Genomic DNA, 19,274 nt, shown 5'->3' with positions numbered 1-19,274 from the left:
TCTGTTTCTTTGATTTAAACAATTCTAAAACTCAATGCTTACATGTCACATGTGAGTGACTGGTGGGGGTACAGAGAAATTTGCCTAGCTTTGCCTATAGATGCCCATGCAAGGGCTTTTTATGACCACAGGGACTGCTTTTGCATGCTGCCCCTTTAGCTTAGAGGGCTGAGATACACTGGTAGGTTTGTTCCCTCTTCAGGTTATAATACCATTGCCTGAGTGGTGTAGGACAGTTGTGATGCTTCCCTACACAGTGCCATGTCCTGCCTCTGCAAAGTGACAGCTTTAATTTCTATTACCTGGGGGTCATCTTAGTCCAGTAGATTTGACATTTTTCTTGAAAGTTGCTAATAAGTTATTCTGGTATTTTTCATGTCAATTCTAGGCAACAGAAGAGATGGGAGACAATCCAACTTCTGCTTCGCCGAGGTGCAGATCCCAATGTAGCCTGGGTTCCACCACACATTCTGTTCTTTGCTGTTAAAGCTGCAGATGCAGAGGCAGTGAAACTCCTTGTAGAAAGGGGAGCCAGGACTGATGTGCGTCTTCCATCCAAGGTTTTACTGGATTATAATTCATATTGGGGGTGTTCTAGATGCATGCTGCAGCTTTAGTGCCCTACGGTAAAATACCTTCAGTCTTAGAATCAGCTTTAGAATGGAGAGCAAGCTCTTTAAACTGTTTATCTCAAATATTTTTTTTAGTAAGAAGAACTCAACGTTTCTTATTCTCAGAGTTTTTTTGTTGTTGTTGTTGTTTGTTTGTTTGTTTGTTTTTTTCTCAATACATTTCCTTGGTTGCCAAGCTTGTGAGTGGCTGGGGAATGCTTGTGGAACTGTTCCTCAAGTTGGTAAAGCTGTTGTTATCATCTACATCCAAGCTGAGTGTCTGGGACCTCTAGTGTTCCATAGTTCTGTAGCACTAGGTTCTAGGTTTATGGTAACTGTTAGTGAGACGCAACACGTAGGAAGAGTGATCTTATTTTATTCATCAGAAAAAAAATAATATTTGGTGGTGCTTAATTTCTGTTTGTGATAAACATAATGCTTTAAGCTTATGCTTTATGCTTTACATCTTAATGCTGTGTTTGTGTTTTCAGTTAGGGGGTTTAACTCCTCTCCACATAGCTGCCTCAATTCCTGGGGAGGAAGGAGTCCAGATAATGCAATACCTCCTAAATTCTGTCCTAGATCTTGACGCAAGGGCAGAAGATGGAAATGAGGTTTATGGTCCAGACAAGGTGAGTTGCTTTCTGATCTCATCTTCTTTCAGCTGTTGATATTCAAACTGCACAGGACCTAAGCAGGGATTTGAGCTTTCTGCCTGCTTGATTTCACAGTGAAATCTTTGCAGTCTATTGGGATAACCTTTATAAAATAAGAAAAATCCATTTGAGGTCAATAGTATTGGGTTGCAGTAAATGCATTCTTCTGTTTTGATGCACTAGAGTATTTTGCTGTCACGTCTTATACTAAAAAGAAATCACAAATCTCTTTTGTGCTCTAGTAGAAGTGTCTGAAGACATAATGACAACAAAAATGTATGATGAGACCTGCTTGTTTCATCTCCATGGAGCTGAGCTATTGCTATCTGTCTGTCTGTCTATGTCTCATTTCCTTGAATCTAGGCTGCCTCTGTTGGGTTCTTGGAGCATTCACTATGCTTCCAGAATTGCAGAAAGCCAGCTCAGCAATACGCTTTTTTTGTAGTATAGAACTTTTTAGTTAGAGTTGCCATGTGTGATGATAACTCTCTACAGCTGCTGGAGCTATAACCAGCAAAATATGTTTTTTCTGGCATTTATTACCTGAGAAATTTCTTGAAGTCCTGTGATGATGGAATTATCTTACTAGAACAGTTGAAAGGTTGGAAGGAACCTCTGAAGATTGTGCAGTACAATATCCCTGCTCAAAGCAGGATCAATTGTAGCAGGTTGCTCAGTATCTAGTCCAATTGTTTTTTGAGAATCTCCAAGAACAAGTTCTCTGGGCAACCTGTTCAGTCACAACATTTTTCCTTGTGCACACTGGGATGCTGTTGATCTTCTATGCTGCAGGGGCACATTGTTGGCTCGTGTTCAACTTACATTCCACCAGGACTTCCAGGTCCTGTTCTGGAAAGTTTATTTATTTATTTATTTTCCATCTGTTTGGCCCTCGTGATGTACTGGTTCCTTGCGTTATTCTTCTTTAGGTAAAGGACTTTGCATTTCCCTTTGCTGAATTTGTTGGCATGCTTCTCTGCCCAAATCTTCAGCCTCTCCAGTTCCCACTGAGTAGCAGCAGCACTGTCTGGTGTATCAACCACTCTTTCCAGTTTTGTATTGTCTGTTTACTTGTTGACTGTGCACATTGTCCCAGCATCAAGGTAATTAATGAAGATGTTATATAGTATTGGCCCTGGTAACCACCTGGGGGTACAGCACAGCTGGACTTCCAGCTGCTGATCACAAGCCATGATCCACCTCACTGTCTGTAAGACATTATTGAAAGCCTTGCTGTAATCAAGATAAATAACATTCACTGTTTTTCCATCTTTCACTGAGATGCTCATCTTGTCATAAAAGGCTATCATATCTGTCAGGCATGGTTTTCCCACTGCAAATCCATGGTGATTGCTCCCAGTCACTTTATCCTGAATATGTTTGGAGGTGGTTTCTCAAAAAGATTTTTCTGTCAGCTTCCTATAGGCTAAGGTGAGGCTGACCAGCCTATTGTTCCCTTCATTTTTGCCCATAAGAGTGATGTTTTCTATTTGCTGGCCATTAGTATCCCCCCCAGCTCACCATGAAAATTCAGAGATAACTAGAGTGGCCTTGTGATGTTGTTGGCCAGGTCCCTGGCATACCATTTGGCCCCAGTTACTTAAAAAAAGGAGTTGGCTTATATAACTGCACTGATAGATTTTTTTCTTACTGTGACAAGGACTAAGGTGAACGTTTGCAGCACAGGGATTTAGATGGCTTTTTTTTCAGTTTGTATTTCAGTAGCTTGTTCTTAAGTAGAAACAGTATTCAATTGCAGAATTCCCAGACATTGTGTAGGCAAGATTTACTTTCTCAAATATATTCTTTTGTATTGGTCTGGCCGGTACTGACTGGTATTCATAGACCTTAAGTGAATGACATGTGAATGAGTTTGACTCAAGGAAAGCCCTTTGTGCTTGCTTCTTCTCTCCCACTTCCTAAACTGTATCATTTGGCCCAGTAAGCTATTAACTTATATCTCTAAAATTTTCTTTCCTTAGATTCCTCAAGTGGTTTTATTAAACTTCTTAGTGTGCAGTCCTAAAGCAGTCTGGCAGTTGAAACATGAATGTCAGGAAGAAAGTAGGAAAAGGGGAGCTGTGGATTTTGTGGGGCTGAACAAGTCTTATTCATGATTTTACATCCAGATCAATGATTGACCAAGCAGGTTTATTTTCTGTTAACTTATCTTTAAGATATGTTACAAATGTGCACCTAATTTCACTTAGATTCATCAGCCTCAAGACAAGGAAACCAACTTGTCAGGTGGTGTCACTTTGCAACTGAAAAACGAAGCAGGACCGCCACGACAGTACTTCTCTTCCAATGGTGGTCCTGTTCCTGAAGAAGGTGGAAGAAGTGCACTGCATATTGCATGTGAAAGAGAGGATAACAGTGAGGTAAGAGCATAGCATCTGAGGCTCTGCTCATAGAGAGTAGTTCTAAGCTAATCTCAAATGAGAAAACTCACTATTATAGAATGGCTCGGGTTGGAAAGGACCTTAAAATCACCTAATTCCCCCCCTTCCCCTCGCTATGGGCAGGGACACTCTTCACTAGACCAGGTTGACCAGGGCCTCCACCAACCTGGTCTTGAACACCTCCAGGGATGGGGCATCCACAGCTTCTCTGGGCAACCTGTTCCAGTGCCCCACCACCTTCTGAGTGAAGAAATTCCTCCTAACCTCTGATCTAAATCTCCCCTCTTTTAGTATAAAACCATTCCCCATTGTCCTATCATTATCTGACTGAGCAAAAAGTTGCTCTCTATCTTTTTTGTAAGCCCCCTTTAAGTACTGAAAAGCTACAATAAGGTCATCCTGGAGCCTTCTCTTCTTTACGTTGAACATCCCCAGCTCTCTCAGCTTTTCTTCATTAGATAGGATCTCCAGCCCCTTGATCATCTTTGTGGCCCTCCTCTGGACCTGCTTTAATAGGTCCACATCCTTCTCATGCTGGGGGCACCAAATCTGGGCACAGTACTCCAAGTGGGGACAATCACCTCCCTTGACCTGCTGGCCACTCCTCTTTTGATGCAGCCCAGGATGCAGTTGGCCTTCTGAGTTGCATGCACCATGCACCGCTGGCTCATGTCAAGCTTCATTCACTAGAACTCCCAAGTCTTTCTCTGCTGGGCTGCTCTCAATGAGTTCTTCTCCCAGTTTGTACTCTGGTATGGGATTGTCCTGACCCAGGTGTAGCACCTTGCGCTTGGACTTGTTGAACCACATTCAGTTCACATAGGCCCACTCCTCCAGCCTGTCCAGGTCCCCTTGAACAGCATCTCTTCGTGCTTTGGTATCAACTGCACCACTTGGTGTCGTCTGCAAACTTGCTGAAGGTGCACTCAATGCCACTGTCAATGTCATTGTTAAAGGTATTAAAGAGTACTGCTCCCAAGACAGACCCCTGAGGGACACCACTTGCCACTGGCCTCCACCTGGACATGGAGCCCTTGACCACCACTCTCTGGGCGCGACCTTCAAGCCAATTCCTTATCCACTGAATGGTCCACGCTTCAAATCCATCTCTCTCCAATTTGGAGATCAGGATGTCATGTGGCACTGTGTCAGAGGCCTTACAGAAGTCAAAGTAGATGACATTGGCCAGTGTTCACTTGTCAACTGGTGCAGTCACTCCATCATAGAATGCCACCAGATTGGTCAGGCATGATTAGTAGTAGTAGTGAAGACATCTCATCTGTTATTGCTGACAGAATTCAAGGAGTAAACTCTTCTCCTACTGAACTATAAATATTGTACAGATTAAAAATGTATTAGCATTTGGGGGGAAAATTTTTCTTAAGATTTGGATTTCCATTTGAGAAGGGAAACTCTTTTAGTCGAGTTTCCATGTCTTACTTCGCCATTAACTTTTATCATCCACAAGGCCAATCTGAAGTTAGATGGTCTTAGTTTTGGCATTCGCTAACCTATGTGCATTTGTTTTCGTATTATAGTAAGATTTTTCTAGCAGACTTGGGATGCATACACTTGGAGTATGGTATTTGACAAGAGACATACCTTCACTCTTGTAGCAGGAGATGATGTGGTTTGGTAATCTAATTGCAGAGAGGTTTTACGTATAACACCACTGTGCTTGGGCTCTCAGCCATAAGAAAATGGATGTGTATTTTTATTATAACATCATTGTTTAGGTGAAAGTTTTGAATGTGTTTTATGCGGCTCATTTTATCAATTATACTATTATTATGATGTTTATTTAATATTAAAAAGTTGACTTTATTATGATCTAATTCTACCTTTTTCCACCTTACCTGCCTACAAAGCATGCCAGAGATGTTATCCGTCTCCTTTTAATGCATAAGGCAAATCCAAACATATTGTGGAGTGGCCATTCACCACTTTCCTTAGCAATTGCCAGTGGGAATGACTTGGTGAGTATCTTTAAGTTCCTTAATTTTTTGATGTACTTCTTCATTTCTGTCTGCCTTATCTGATGACAGCCAAGCTGCATAATGAATGGTGCTTGCAATCATAAATTTCCAGTGAAAATGAAGTTTTTACTTTACTTTTAAACCTATGGGTGCTTTATGAGCTGAAATAGAGGAGTCCTAAATGAATATAGGATGAGGTAGCCAGAAGTATTTGGGTAGGATTCAGAAGGCCTGGACATCTGGAGAAGTGTATTCTGTTTGATGAATTACAAGAACATGCAATTTTCTGACATGCTGTCTCCCTGCCCAGAGCAACCCAACCAAATGTCAGAACACTTTCTTCTGTGTAGAAGACAAAAGCTAGTTATTTTTATTAAGAAGTCTGATCATTGATTTTTTCATAGATCAGCAGACTTAGAAAAGTTTTGGGATGTAATGAGGCTTAGCACTCCACAGACGAGGACTGTAGTTCACACGGTGGAATTCAATGTCTGAAGTTAGCACCTGTCTTCCTGGAGCAAGGAATTGACTGCCTTTTGCCCACACTGGGCCCTTCAGAGCAGGTCTACAGCAGCCAGCATAGTGCAAGAGAAGGCGTACAAGCAAATTGGCTAATGAAGCAGACGTGTCTGCAAGCAATGTCTGCCTCTATGGCATTAGAGTTCTGTGTGTCTGGGCTTCTGGACACACATAAAGCAAGGGAGGAGAATGAGTGGCACCCAGGTACCCCTACTGAGCTCAGCTACTGTGCAGTCACCACACAAGGCTGTGGGAAGGACATTGAGGGAGCAAGCATGACTGCAGCCTAGTGGTTGAAATCAGCTGCAAGGATCAGGGTAGGGGTATGATTTCTGCTTCTCTACTTGCTTTCACCAGTAGAAAAGCACACTAATAACCTAGAGAATTATTATCTTGGAAACATAGCTACAAGCAAACCTAGGGGGAAACCCTTTTCAATGTTTTTGATGAAACCAACATTTTACCTTTTAGTCTATCACATTTTAGAGTATACACAAGATAAATGATAGGAAAGATTTGTTGTGTGTTTTTTACTATTCTTTAATGATACAAATTTCACTGGAAAACAATAGATTATAAAAATTAAACTGAATGCAACGTAATATGGAAAGATTGTGGACTATGGAAGAAGATATAATAGAAATAGCTACAACTGCATACAACATAGAATAAATTGTCTGAAATCTTTCAACTGGGAGCTCCTTACACTGTCTTCATAATTTTCAAAGACAGTTTTGGTATTTTTCTGGAAAAAAAAAAGTGTTTTCTTGCAACACAATAATTGAAATTTAGGATTTCCCATTAAAATAGTCCCATAGCCAACAAATGCTACTGGTTCTCCTGCCTTCTCAGAAGCTAATGTGATGAAGTAATGATTAATAGAATATAAGTGACCAACCTATCTAATCCTTATCTTTGTGGTAAAGTGTTTAAAAAAATATATATCTTTGTTAGAACAGGTAATTTTTAATGCTATGCTTTTCTGTCTTTTTCACTATTGGTAAGTATCTCATGATGACATTTTCAATCATGCTTCTGTATGCTCCAGTATCACAGAATCAGAGAAAAGTTAAGGTTGGAAGTGACTGCTGGACGTTATCTGGTCCAACCCCATGCTCAAACAGAACCCACAGCTGCTTGCCCAGGTGGCTTTTGATCATCTCCAAGGAGGGAAACTCCACAACCTCTCTGAGCAATCCATGCCAGTGTCTGTCACCTGCACAGTAGTGTTCCCAGATGTTTGGATAGAATCTCTTGTGTTCCAGTTTGTGCCCATTGCCTCTTGTCCTGGCACTGGGCACCACTGAAAAGAGCCTGGATCCGTCTTCTATAAATAGACATTATCTATTATTATGTACACCTTGAGTCTCCTCTAGTCTAAGCTTAAGTGACCAGGTTTACTCAGCCTTTCCTTCTACCACAGGTGCTTCAGACCCTTTCTCATATTTGTGGCCCTTTGTTGGATTCTTTCTAGTAGCACCAGATCTCTCTTGTACTGGGAAACCCAGAACTAGGCATAGTACTCCATGTGTGGCCTCACCAGTGTGGACTGTACATCACAAATCTGTGACATGTACTAGCAGATATTCCAAGCATGCTGTGTTAAATACTGAAAACCTTTAGGGTCTGGACTGATGTGACTAGGTTCTCACTTTTGTGCTGTGAAACTATCAAAAATGGCTTCTTGATCCACTAATTTTCCACATTTGCATATGCACATTCTCAGGCAGTGGTTGAACTCCTCAAGCATGGGGCTGACCCTAATTTGACATTAAGTGGCGTGGTAAAAAATGCTCTCTGTGCAGCTGTCAGTACCACGTATGAACAACAAAGAACAACAGCACAGAGGATTGCTTTGGTGAGTGCACTTTTTTTTTCAATTTCAGAAAAAGCACTGATTTTTATCAGGTACCTTGTGTTCCTTTACTGCTTAATGGATAAACTGCTTCTGTGAAGAACAATTCATTTTTGTTTATTCCTAATGCTGTTCTTCTGTCCTGTAGAACAGGGGGTTTGAATGGAAATTCATTTTCATGTTTGAGTAAATGTTTCCTCTTTGTTTAGAAGAGCAAAAACTACATTAAAGGTAAATGGGGTGATTGTATCAGATCTGACTGTTATCTGCTTTTATAAACACACCAAGCATCCACATGAAGAGAGAGATGTTGCGTTACTGTAAACTGGTGAATATGACTTTCAATAAGCGCACTTCTTGTTGAAGTCAATGGCAGTGTTTGACCTTGTGAAAACTGGAGTTTGTCTTCTCATCCCAGGGAGCACAGAACTGATTCTATTCAGAATGGAGGTAAAGAAGCCTGCTGTTGAGGGGTCTGGCAGAAGAAGCGATTGGCTTCATCTGTTGCTGCAAGATTTTAAGATGCCCAGAAACAAATAGCAACTGCCTGAAAGAAGGCTTTACTTATAAAACACATTTAGATTGTCAATCCATCAACAGCTTTAAAGGAGCAGAAGAAATGCATGGTTTGATGCACAAAATAATCTCACAAATAGAGATCAAGCTCTGATACTCAGTCCTGTCTTTTCAGCTGTGACATTTTTGTTGGAAGCTTTTCTTTATGCTTGGATGTATGATGATTTGTTTTCTTCAGGTTGATAAGCTGCTTGAAGCTGGTGCAGATATCCTTGCACCAGTTACTCTTCAGGAAGGACAGAAAAAAGCTGTGGGAACAGCTGTCGACTTTGCCTATTACAAATATTATCAGGTATGACTTAAATATTGGAAAATACTGTGTTCTTTGCATCCATTCATATATAGGGTCCATTGTGTCCTTATGATTTGTCTGGTATCTTCTTCAGAAATGCTCACTGGAAATTTGCTTTCTCTCCACATATGTCATGAGATGCCTTTCATTTGCTTCTGAACTTTAATCATTTAAAGTCTGAATACCTCTAACAGTTTAGCCTGTGAAGATAATCTGTGCTGTCAAATGGTATAGCAAGATTCCATTCATAACTGAATTGAAAAAAGTTAATTCTAATCCTAAAACCAGCCATTAAAAACAGATGTCATGTTCACGAGGCTACAATCAAACCATGAGAAAATATGATGATATATTATAATTATATAAAAATATGATTATTTTATATACTATGATAATATATAGTGTGCATATATTATGATGATAATTTGAGGTGTGTTATAAGCTATGAAAAGACAATACCAATCAAACTTTAAAATAATGTGTTTACAAAAGAATATTTGAATAAAACATACATTAAAATATGTATAATGTATTAAATTTTATATATTACATATAAAGTAATTTATGTATATATTTACTAAATAAAGGGAATTACTAGAGTGAGCCTTTATCATTTATTAATTCACTATAAAAGGAATCTCACTGTAATATAACTAATACTAACTAATCTTACTGTGAAGTATAACTACTAAATTTCTGCCTTATTATTTTTTCTCAACCTATTTATTTCAAAAAATAACCCTTTAAAAAGCCTGGGATTCTCTGACAGCTCTGATTAGAAGCAATTATGCCTTGGATCATGAAAGATTTTTTTATAGCTTTCTTCTTAAAAAAAGCTTACATAATAAACAGATTGATTATCTCTGGGATGGTACTTGTTCTGAGAAAAACAAAAGTAATAGTAGGAGTGTGTACGTACCTTGTAGTATTGCAGCTGCCTCCAAGCTGGCTAATATAGCTCTGTGACTGTGGGATCCACCACTGCACATTGTTCACCGAGCAGCCTGCTTGGAGCTAACATGAGGCTTTTTGCATCCTGTACCAGTATGCTGTGTAGAAATTTAATTTTGATTCTTTTGCTTGTAATCTGATCCTCAAACAGGAAAGTAAACAGTTTATAGCTGTGATCATAAGCAAACTCAGTCACCATAATCCAGATACCTTATTTTTTTTTCTGGCTCTGGACTTAGTTTCTTCTTTTTCTTCTTGTTGTCACTCACTACAGTGAAGCAGTATGGCGAATGCAGAAATATAATAGTGGACAAGATGTCTTTCATTTCCAGGAAACTTCTCAGTGCTTCCAGAAGTTCTGGGAGAGGAGCCCTGCAAGATGAGCGCAGCTTCCCCCTTAGGGAAACATTTGAAAACTGTTTTAGTTGACTTACTGAGCACTCACCAAACTGATAACTGAAATAACTAGAACTTCTAAACTGGGCATGTCCTGTGCCTATATCACAGACTGAGCTCCAAACCAGGATCCATCAGTGATGATACTGCACTTTTGGAATGGGTTGGCTTTAACTCTGAAAAAAATGTTATTTAGATTTGTGTTCCCATACATTAGTGAATTAACTTGGAGTATGTTTCAGGATAGGAGAATTGCTAACACACCATACCACATACTGTCAGCATCTGAGCAGGAAGTTTTTCAAACACGCCAGTCACTGCTGGAACACATTACAGCAAAGCTCCGAGAGCATGTCATCCTGAAAGAGAAGGAGTGGGATCAAGAAGAGCTGAGAAGATCCAAGAAATGTTAGTTCAAGCCTAGGAGTATTTCAAGATTAAGGGTAGCATCAACAGGTGTGAAGGGGAATTTACTGTTATAATTCCAGTATTGTCTGAAAAGGTAACAATTAAAACTGCCTTACATATTTGATAAGGAGGTTTAAGGGTTCTACAAACATTGAAAAGAACAAACAAGGCACAGTGAAGGAAATCTCAGTATGAGCTTAGCTCCTTCTTCCTTGTGAATTCCTATACGAGATCTATTATCATGTGTTAATGAGTGACTGAGAGAGCTTGTTTTCCTGAGACCTTGGTTGTATTTAATGCTCTTCTTCTACTAGAGTGGCAAAAATGAATATATACATTAAGATGATCTGAGTGACTTCCTCAGTAGTGCTCAAATATGTGGTGAAACCAGGCTTGGAATCTTGATCTCACTATACCAGACTTTGCACTTATATATCACACTTGGGAAGTGCCCTCAGAATATCAGATTGTTACCTTTGCAGTTCAGAATAACCTGAGATACTGTGGCTTGGCATCCAGCAGGAAGTAAAGGTAAATTATCTGTGTGGTTTCTTCTTTCAAAAGTACTTTGGCTCTTTTTTGTTGGCTTCTGACATTCCTAACCTGATCTCCTTCAATGTTAAGATGACCCACTTAGTGGATGAGGCTTGGTTTATGGTTTGGACAGATGTCCTGTTCACTGGGTAAAAAAAATGGTTGGATGGTGGGGTCCAAAGGGTTGTTGTGGGTGGCGTTCAATCCACTTGGTGGCTGGTCACTACTGGTATTCTTTGGGGCTCAGGATCGGAGCCTGTTTTATTTAGCTTTTTCTTCAATGATCTGGATGAGGAGATCAAGTGTACCTAAGTAAGTTTGCAGATAACACAAAGTTGGGCAGGAATGTTGATTTGCTTGAGGATAGGAAGGCTCTGCAGGAGTACCTGGATAGATGGATGGGTCATGTCCAGCTGCATGGTCTTCAACGGGGCTGAATGTCCAGTGCTGCACTTGGGTGACAATAACCCCATGCAGCAACACAGGCTCAGGGCTGAGTGTCTGGAAAGCTACCAGGCAGAAAAGGGCCTGAGGTTGCTGGTTGACAGTTGGCTGTATATGAGCCAAGGGCTTTCTGGCCTGCTTCAGAAATAGTGTGGCCAGCAGGACTAGGGAAGTGATTATCCCCTTGTACATGGCACTGGTGAGACTGTGCCTCAAGTGCTGTGCTCAGTTTTAGGCTCCTCACTACAAGAAAGATACTGAGTTTCTGGAACACATTCAGAGAACAGCAACAAAGGTGGTGAATGAACTAGAAAATAAGATGTATGAGGAGTGGTTGAGGGAATTGGGGTTGTTTGGTCTGGAGCAGAGGAGGCTGAGCAGAGACCTCATGTCTCTCTACAACTACCTGAAAGGAGGTTGCAGTGAGGAGAGTGTCAGTCCCTTTGGTCAGGTGACAAGTGATAGGATGCAAGGAAATTGGCCTCAAGTTGCATCAGGAGAGGTTTAGATTAGAGATTGGAAAGAATTTCTTCACAGAAAGAGTGGTTAGGCATTGGAACAGGCTGCTCAGGGAAGTGGTGGAGTCACCATCTCTGGAGGTACTTAAGAGATGTGTGGACATGGAGTTTAGGGACATGGCTTAGTGATGGACTAGGTACTGCTAGGTTGGTGGCTGGACTTGATGATCCTAGGGGTCTTTTCCAGCCTATATCCATATCCTATGATTGATTCATTGATGTAATGTGCATTTTATTACGTATCTTCAAATTTTATACAGTAGACGGCCTATCTGGTAATGTCTGGTGAGCCAAATAGACTTCTAACGAAGGTGGATTTTGTGACTGGTATTCTAATTCTCAAGTTGGAGTACTGATTTTTGCTCTCTTCTCTCCTCTTCCTTATGTTATTGTAGTGGATTCAATCATTCATGCATGTGTTTCAAAGATGAAAGAGAAGAGCCATCATGTGGAAGAAGTGAGGTATGACAGAGATACTGCACATAAGTATTGACTGTTCCTAGAAATGACCAGGTTCTATTTTTTCCTCGCAGAGACTGTCATCACCCTGCTGTTCTCCTTTCTAATTTTCCCCTCTAGTCTATCTAGTCTTGTCAGGTGAAGTTAGCTTCTTTCCTAGTTGTGATCACATCGCTCCTTTTCAGCTTCAGAGTTCATCACAAGAGCCTATATAATACTCAGCCTTATTGTAGGAAGCAGTGTATCCTAGTGTTTTAAACCAATTCACACCAACAGTATCCCAAAGTAGCATGCAAATGCTAAGAAATAGGCACATACAAATTTTGTATCGTTTTTCTGGACTCTACAGGAAATTGCAGGAGAGACTTGTACTGTTTGGGAACATTCTTGAAACAGTTCAGTAACAAAAGTTTGAATAGTAATGGAAATATGTGCCTAAGGGATACTGAATTCTGTCATCAGTTTCTCCTGCTGCAGGGAATTCACAGGATTCTCAACTTTGTCTCAGTATTTGAATCAAGAGCAGGTAACATAGGTATCAGGAACTGTTCCACTTTTGAAGAGAGAAATTTTGAGGTAGCATTTCTGTTGCAACATGATGGACAGATAATAGTATAAGGTGAAGAGATTGCCAGAAGAAAATAAAATGATTTAAAATAAAATCTGGAACATTAAAGTAGCATACAAAGATTTCATGAATAGATTTCAACAATGACTTGCAAAGAGATGAAATCTCAGTGAAACTTGCTAGCTATTGGGAGGGATAAAGGAATGCATTTAATAGAGACCATATCACACAGCGGGAAGGCTGTAAGATAAAAATTTGGTAGTATATACAATGTATTCAATATTGCCTGTAAAAGCTATAAAGTATTTAGATGTATCTTAACCTTTAAAAAAATGTAATAGTATCACAGGAATTAAAGTTTTTGCATGGTTAGCTTTTGGCTTTATCTTATATCTGATCTTGTCAAATTTCACAGGCATAGAACTGTTTGGCTCAGACCATACTATGGAAATCTGTGCTGTAAAGGGTTCTTAAATATTTTTAAAAGATTGTAAGTACATAGCCAAGCTTGCAAGTACATCTAACAGTCTGCTTCCCATTCTTACTGAAAGACCTAGCCCAAGCACTCTTTGTTTTCTGTTCCAGCTTTGGAATAACTGTTGTGGTGCAGTGGCCTATGGGTGTCCCTTTTGTCTCTGCAATCTTCCAGTATATTCTATGAGGGTTTTTCAAATTTGCCGGTTTAGCTTCATTATCTCCGACCATATATAATTTGTCCTGCCTACCAGTTTGAAAATGGACTCAGCGTCATGAGTAGATTAAAGCACACAATGTAGTACAGGATGTAGTTGCTGGTTTAGTAAAGGCTTGGGTATGTTTCTCACTAGAACACTTGGCTTTTGGGGGGCTTGCTTTACTGTTGGTACGCAGCCTGTTCCCCGCAGAGTCCTGTGATAAGCTGCAGTCTTCTGATTCCCTGTCCTTGAGTACTATGACATTTTTGTTTCTATATTGTTTCCATTTGGATTTAATTGTGTTGTAATAGACATGCTACCAGGTTAAGAAAAAAGACTAAACAAACACTAATATTTTTTTTTTGACAACTACCTTTGTTCTAGGCTGCCATTCTTTAAATACTGCTATCAGTGTGGACGTTCTGTTGGTGTTCAGCTGTCACCTTGCATGCGTTGTCATGAAGTTTTCACTTGCAGTGAGACTTGCAGAAGGAAATCCTGGAATGAACGGCATAGGCATGAGTGCTTGGGATTGCTGGGTAGGTCTGAATGTCATTGTTATATGAGTACAGTGTGTTGTACATGTGTACTGACTTGGACATGTCCTCCTTGTAATGAATCTGTAAGATGTGTTTTATGAAGAAATTTAAACAAGAAGGTTTGATTAATTCATTTGAATAACTGTGTTTTGAAAACCACCAACTTTAAGAGAGCTGCTACAGTGTCATTGCTCTCATTTCAAGAGAGAAGAACCTGTAAGGTGAGTGCTGAGCAAAGGAAATACTCTTCCAAAGACTAAGGTTAGCTACTGCAGACATCAACAGACAACTCTCCAGGCTGAAGGACCATGGTAAATTTAACAAGTGAGACAGAGTAGGACTTTATGTACAAACTGTCTCTTAATAACCTCTATGTGTATATTAGAATAGGTATCAATGGGATTTCTGATTTTATGTATGGAATTGTCGATGCCACACTACTGTGGATCTTAGAAACCACGTGTTGATTAAAATGATTAAAAAAAAAGAGGCCACATTACACAAATGACATGCTATGTAGCAGTAGAAGACAAGCATGGTGGATATAAGAAATTATATTACTTTATCTATATCAGATGTTCACATATAGTGAATGAGGAATCTGTCAAGTATGAAAATGAATGCAGAACTACTGTCATTCTATGACTGATCTGTCTTTCGGTGGCTGTCTGGATACATGTAAAACTTGTGTACTACGGGGAGTGCCTGTCCAACTAAAGATAAATTACATCAAACATAGATGCTTACCAGTATGGGGCTCTGAATATCTTCTGGCAGCTTTACTAAGATAAGATATCAGTGGTGTAGATTCAGAGATTACATGAGAATAAATGAAATTTTACTACGAGGGTGATTTCATTTGCAATTTAATCAAATGCATTTGTTTTCTTCTAGTCCTTTCCTAAAGTTTTGCCACCCTACTGCACACAATTAAAACTTCAGTTTCATTCTTTTCTGGAAAATACTTTTCACTCACTTACACACTTCTGCCTTTATAATGTATGATACGCTAATATCTGCAATTGCTTGGAATGAGAAATACAACAGCTCTATTATCGAGTATCTTTACTGCTATGTTTTCATGTGCTTGGGAGAGTACAGGGAACTACAGGCCAGTCACTTCTCAGTCCCTGGGAAGCTCATGGAGCTGAAGGTGAAAAACATTTTCAGATGTATAGAGGACATCACTAGTCAGCAGGGAATTTACAAATGGGAGACTTGTGCCTAACCAGCCTGATAGCTTTTTACGGTGAACTTGGTGGATGAGAGGAGAACAGTGGAGGTTGTTTACCTTGGCTTTACTAGGGCTTAACACTGTCTCCTCACAGACAAATTGATGAAGTATGGGTTAGATGAGTGGACAGTGAGGTGGACCGAAAACAGGCTGAATGACTGGTCCTGGAGTATGGTGATCAGTGTGGAAAAAGTCCAGATAGAGGCCAGTTATGAGTGCCGCCTGGGTAGGCACTGGGTCCAAGAGTATTTAATGTCTTCGTTAATTACCTCAATGCCAACCTTAATGCCAACGTTAATGACCTAAGCCAACAAAGAGAGTTGTGCTGCTGCACCTTGTATTAATGAAATCAGGAAGGACTAGTTGGAGATGTGAGGGTCAGGGGCAACCTTGGCTGCGGTGATTGTGATATGGTGGAGTTCAGGATCTTGCAAGGAGGAAGCAGGGCAAAAAGTAGGCTTGTGACCCTGGACTTCAGCAGAGCAAACTTTGGCCTCTTCAGGGATCTACTTGGAAGAATCCCATGGGTAAGGACCCTAGAAGGAAAGGGAGGTTCAAGACAGCTGGTCAATATTCAAGCATCACTTCCAAGCTCAAGATCAGTGCATCCCTGTGAATAAGAAGGCAAGCAAAGGGAGCAGGAGACCTGTATGGATGAGCAGGGAGCTCCTGGCAAAGCTCAGACAGAAGAAAGAATTCTACAGCATGTGGAAAAAGGGACAGGCCACTCAGGAGGGATATGGGGAAAATGTCAGAGTATGCAGGGATCAGGACGGCTAAGATCAGCCCTCAGGAGTCTCAAGCCCTGGAGATGAGAGAGGAAATCCGGAGAAAGGAGGACTTTCCCTTGGTCTAAGGGGATTGGGTCAGAGATCATCTAAGCAAACTCAACATCCACAAAGCCATGGGCCCTGATGGAATGCACCCACGGGTGCTGAAGGAGCTGGGTGATGTTATTGTTACGCCACTCTCCATAATCTTCGAAAGGTCGTGAAGAACAGGAGAGGTGCCTGAGGACTGGAAGAAAGCCTGTGTTATCCCAGTCTTCAAAAAGGGCAAGAAAGAGGACCCAGGCAACTACAGGCCAGTCAGTCTCACCTTCATCCCTGGAAAGATGATGGAGAATCTCATCCTGGAGGTCATCTCCAACCATGTGGAGGATAAGGGGTGATCAGGAGTAGTCACCACGGATTCACCGAGGAGAAATCATGCATAACCCATCTGATAGCCTTCTGGGATGAGGTGACTAGCTGGGTAGATGAGGGGAGAGCGGTGGATGTGATCTACCCTGACTTCAGCAAGGCTTTTGACACTGTTTCCCATGACATCCTCATAGATAAGCTCAGGAAGTGCAGCCTAGATGGGCGGTGAGGTAGATTGATAATTGGCTGGAAGGCAGAGCTCAGAGGGTTGTGCTCAGTGGCGCGGAGTCTAGTTGGAGGCCTGTAGCCACCGGTGTCACCCAGGGGTCAGTAATGGGTCCAGAGTTTTCCAACTTATTCATGAACGACCTGGATGAAGGAATGGAGTGCACCCTCAGCAAGTTTGCTGATGGCACAAAGCTGGGAGGAGTGGCTGACCCCCTAGAGGCTGTGCTGCCATTCAGAGGGACCTGGACAGGTTGGGGAGGTGGGCTGGGAGGAACCTCATGAAGTTCAACAAGTGCAAGTGCAGGGTCCTGCACCTAGGGAGGAATAATGCCAAGCACCAGTACAGTCTGGGGCTGACTTGCTAGAGAGCTGCTCTGCAGAGAGGGACCTGGGAGTCCTGGTGGGCAGCAGGCTGACTGTGAGTCAGTAATGTGCCCTTGTGGCCAAGAAGGCCAATGGGATTGCTGGGCTGCATTCGGAAGTGTTGCCAGCAGGTCAAGCGAGGTGATCCTCCCACTCTGCTCAGCCCTGGTGAGGCCACACCTGGAGTATTGTGTCCAGTTCTGGGCTCCCCAGTACCAGAGGGACATAGAACTACCGGGCAAGTTCGGAGGAGGGTTTCTAAAATGATTAGAGGACTGGAGCACCTGTCACACAAGGACAGGCTGAGAGAACTGGGCCTCTTTAGCCTGGAGGAGACTGAGGGGAGATTAATATATCTGAGGGGATATTAATATATCATTAACATATAAATATATATATATATATAAATAAATAAAAATAAATATATAAAAAATATACAATAATAATACTATATACTACTATATAATATATAGTATATAATATATATTTTTTATATAATATATATTATATATATAATATATATATTTTATATAATATATATATTATATACTATATATTATATAGTAGTATATATTATTATTATTATTATTATTATTATTATATAATATATATTATATAAAAATATATATATATATTATATTAAAAAAAATATATATAAATATCTGAGGGGAGGGTGTCAAGAGGATGGAGCTCTTTTCAGTTGTGCCCAGCAAGAGGATGAGAGGCAATATGCACAAAATTAAGCACAGGAGGTTCTGACTGAATATGAGAGGGCACTTTACTGTGAGGGTGACAGAGTACTGGGACAGGCTGCCCAGGGAGGATGTGGAGTCTCCTTCTTTGGAGCTACTCAAAAGTCACCTACATGCCATCCTTTGCAATGTGCTCTAGCTGACCTGCTTGGCAGGAGGGTTGGACCAGATGATCTTCAGAGGTCCCTTCTGTCATGTTAAGGGGTGTAGCTGATTAACCATTATGGGTCTGGTCAGATTCAGGGTACTGAACTATCACAATCACAGATTCCCCAATAACTCATTAACCGTTAGGGGTCCGGTTGGATTCAGAGCCCTGAACTACCACGGTCATGGATTCACCAATAATGTATAACCACCCTTACTCTACTTGTGTTTAATGAGAACTATCACGGCTAGGAACAGTGCAATTTATTACAGCAACAGGTACACAGATTCCTTGGATTGCTGGCAATAGTTACTGTCTGCAAAAGCAAGCTAGCATGCATGAAATACACAGGTGACACAGGTGCGAAGCCTGGAAATTAAAAAGGCACAAAGACTCTATTAAGATTCCTAAGTTTCCGCGGAGACACAGTATAACCAAGCGTTCAAATCAAAAGTGTTCCAATGTGGGGGAAGAGAGGCTCAGCCTGTTGACTTATCCCAGGAGTCAGGAGGTCCTCAGTATGGTATCTGCCTGGATGGTATCCCATCCTCGGGATGGTATCTCCCATGACGGTGGTATCTTCCCTAACGATGGTATCTTCCCTAACATGCCCTCTCTCTTAGGCCAATTTATATTATTTTCTATCTTTTAGGTGGAGCATGAGTGACTCTAGTCAAGCATATCTTAGTTATGATCGGTGAAAAGTTCTCCCATCTCCGTTTAAAGTAATAGGCTCCGAGAAATTCAGAGAGCATGCTCAGTGAGGGGTGGTTGCACCTTGGAGGCGGGTAACTTTTGGGATGGAGGTGTGTTTTGGTATTATAATGATATTATAGTGAGCAAAAGTACATAAGGGTACAGCATTTGTCAAAGCATGACAGGTCCTTGGCTCAGGGTAGCAAAAAATGCAGCTTATTGGTCTTGGTGTGCACAAGAACAACCAAGTCCCCACCTGGTCACAGAGCCTAGTCATGGTGTCTCCACTCCACTCTACACTCCGTACTGTTCATTAGAGCTAGCACACCAGGT

General features: G+C 41.0%; 1 protein-coding gene across 6 annotated transcripts in view; it reads left to right on the top strand.

Moving 5' to 3' along the window:
• ANKMY1 (ankyrin repeat and MYND domain containing 1) overlaps positions 1 to 19,274 on the top strand; it is a gene marked incomplete at its 3' end in the record, with an annotated part of 35,227 nt that overhangs the window by 10,805 nt on the left and 5,148 nt on the right. For 2 of the 6 annotated variants that reach the window (XM_084495424.1, XM_084495423.1), the window contains exons 7-15: positions 389 to 560; positions 1,103 to 1,243; positions 3,478 to 3,648; positions 5,538 to 5,645; positions 7,891 to 8,022; positions 8,774 to 8,887; positions 10,477 to 10,642; positions 12,534 to 12,600; positions 14,224 to 14,378. In XM_084495424.1, the coding sequence (XP_084351550.1) occupies positions 389 to 560; positions 1,103 to 1,243; positions 3,478 to 3,648; positions 5,538 to 5,645; positions 7,891 to 8,022; positions 8,774 to 8,887; positions 10,477 to 10,642; positions 12,534 to 12,600; positions 14,224 to 14,378 (1,226 nt within the window). Of the gene's footprint in view, positions 1 to 388; positions 561 to 1,102; positions 1,244 to 3,477; positions 3,649 to 5,537; positions 5,646 to 7,890; positions 8,023 to 8,773; positions 8,888 to 10,476; positions 12,601 to 14,223; positions 15,198 to 19,274 lie in introns of those variants that run through there. The other 4 variants (XR_014685327.1, XM_084495425.1, XM_084495426.1 and 1 more) reach the window with 4 other exon arrangements.

Source organism: Aythya ferina (assembly GCF_964211825.1).
Source record: "Aythya ferina genome assembly, chromosome: 22".
NCBI lineage: Eukaryota > Metazoa > Chordata > Aves > Anseriformes > Anatidae > Aythya > Aythya ferina.
The sequence above is the reverse complement of the archived record's forward strand: the minus strand, read 5'-3'. Positions and strand labels throughout refer to the sequence as shown.